General features: G+C 41.3%; 1 protein-coding gene across 1 annotated transcript in view; it reads left to right on the forward strand.

Moving 5' to 3' along the window:
- LOC101850280 (serine-rich adhesin for platelets) overlaps positions 1-2,391 on the forward strand; it is a gene marked incomplete in the record, with an annotated part of 139,859 nt that overhangs the window by 101,439 nt on the left and 36,029 nt on the right. The window contains 2 exon segments of the mRNA XM_035972378.1: positions 467-699; positions 2,179-2,362. Coding sequence (XP_035828271.1) covers positions 467-699; positions 2,179-2,362 — 417 coding nt within the window.

Here is a 2,391-nt window from a genome sequence, read left to right on the forward strand (position 1 = left end):
ACTGCTGCTTTTTCTTTCCTGATCCTTACTATTGTCATTTTCCTCTACTCCTTTTGTATGCTTATCACTCTCTTGTGACCTGCTATTTCCGGGGTGCCTTGATAGTCGAAGCAGACCTTGTGCTGTTGAAGCTAGAGAGGTGAGCAGTCTAAGTCTGATTCCCTGTAAAGATTTCTCTGTTGACTCCCACCCCTTAACGCTCATATGACCTTATGCTTTGCCCCTTCACTATATGAACATTATTCTGTCTATTTTCTTCTCTTTACTCGTGGGTGGTTGGCGGGTGCTTTGGTGTGGTTTGCTTCTTCTTTCCTGTCAAACATCTATTGTCCTTATTTCCCTTTCTTCTTTTTTATGTTTGATACTCTCTTGTAACACCTCTAATCTTCTGGCGCTCATATGACCGTATGCAGTTGCAAGCGCCGTAAAACCTCTACTAAAACTAAACATCTCTTAACTCAAACAGATTATGCTTGATGAACAAGAAGGGATAGCAGCGGATCCGAACTCAGCCCCTCCAGATGTGGTGCACTCGACAGAGGCGGGCCGCCTGATGCACATGATTAACTACGAGCGGTCGGCCACACACCGCATTCTGAACCAGATCGACACGACCGTGAACACCACCATAGCTGGCGGGGGCAGGCACATGTCCTCCGATAGTGACGAGCCCATGACGCCCTACAGTCCTGTACATGGGTACGTAGAGATAATATGTGAAGCGTGCTGACAATAGGAGTTACTTTTCAGATTCAGGCCTAAGGAAATAGATGCATCATGCTTATAGGTGAAGTTTTTACAGTTTATAAGTATGAAATAATAAAAGACAGGTTATAGTTAAAGAATATGGCATCAATTGAAAATCGACAAGTTTGACCCTTATGTCGATTTTTGGCCAATGTCTCCATTTGTGGATTACGAGAAGTAACTCATTTTGTCAGCATGCCTCACATATACAGTTTAAATTGTCTAAGGCAGCTGTTCATTGTTAAGGAAAAAAGTGACAGGTGGTTGTTTTACATTGTCATTATAATTAATGGTTAAAAATAAAACCCAAAAAACAAAATAGTAAAATGGGCTACCACATAACTTTTCCTCTCTCTTTGAAAAAAGTGGAATTAAAACCAAATTTTTAAAATTATCACTGTTAATTGTAGTTCCAAATGTGTTATTTCATATTTTTATTCTTTAAAAGTTTTTAAAGTTTTTTGTTTCTTCTTCATGCTTTTTATTTGTGACCAGAGAGGTGGTGAAGTTTTTATTTTTTTATGGGTTTTTTTTTCTTAAACGTCAATAACAGCTTCAAAAAGCTTCGGAAATTATATATATAGCTTTTTGACGTTTTATGTCAGCCTGTTTGGATTATAGCATGTCTATAGCAGATTGTGGTTAAAATTTTAATAAAAAGCTTATGTGATTCTCTGATGATTCTGATTTTTGTGTTGCTCTCAGGGAAGAGAAATATTAATGTAGCTGCACTTTAGATGAAAAATGTATTTCATGATGTATCTGCCAGTTTGTTACTTTGTGTGTTTTTGTGTATATGTGTGTGCGTGTTGGTGTGGGTGTGTTTGTGTGTGTGTGTGCGCATGCGTGCGTGCATGTGTTTGTGTGTGTGTGTGTTTGTGTGCGTGAGAGTGTGCGTTTTTGTGTGTGCCTGTGTGTGTGTGAGAGAGAAGAAAGGAGGTGGGGGGAGGGGGAGACTTGTATTCCTCTAAATTATTCTGCTCCTGCTTCCCACTTGGCATAATTCTCTGATTTCCCCACCAGGTAAAATCAAAATGTTTTTTGTTTATTTTTCCTTTAAAAAAGTATTCAAATCTCTATTGGTTTCCTGTGTGTATGTATGTATATTGTATGTATGTATGTATGTGTGTGTGTGTGTGTGTGTGTGTGCGTGTGTGTGTGTGTGTGTGTGTGTGTGTGTGTGTACATATGTATGTATGTATGTGTGTGAGTATATGTGTGTATGTGTGTTGATGTGTTCGTGCTTGCTTGAGTGCATGCGTGCGTGTATATGTGCGTGCATGTGTGTGTGTGCGTGTGTGCCCAATGTATGTTAACCGATGTGGTGCCCCAATGTATGTAATTGCGGAGCCATATGTTAAAATGTGTGGATGTATGGGCCAAAGGCCTTTCAAATCAAGAAATCATTTTGAAATTTGAAATCTGGTGCAGTGGCCGGCCTCCTGTGGATGAGACCCCGCCATTCTCGGCCTCAGGGCGGACCGACTCGCTGAGTTCCCTCTCCTCTGTGTCCACTGTGTCCAGCGAGGCTCCCATGATGCACCAGGCCTATCTGTACCAGCAGCAGCAGGCGCAGCACTTCCAGCACTCCAAGACCACCAAGACATCCACGGAGGTAAGGCCACTTGCTCTTACTTATCCCCC

The sequence above is a fragment of the Aplysia californica genome, unplaced genomic scaffold (genome assembly GCF_000002075.1).
Source record: "Aplysia californica isolate F4 #8 unplaced genomic scaffold, AplCal3.0 scaffold00671, whole genome shotgun sequence".
Lineage (NCBI taxonomy): Eukaryota > Metazoa > Mollusca > Gastropoda > Aplysiida > Aplysiidae > Aplysia > Aplysia californica.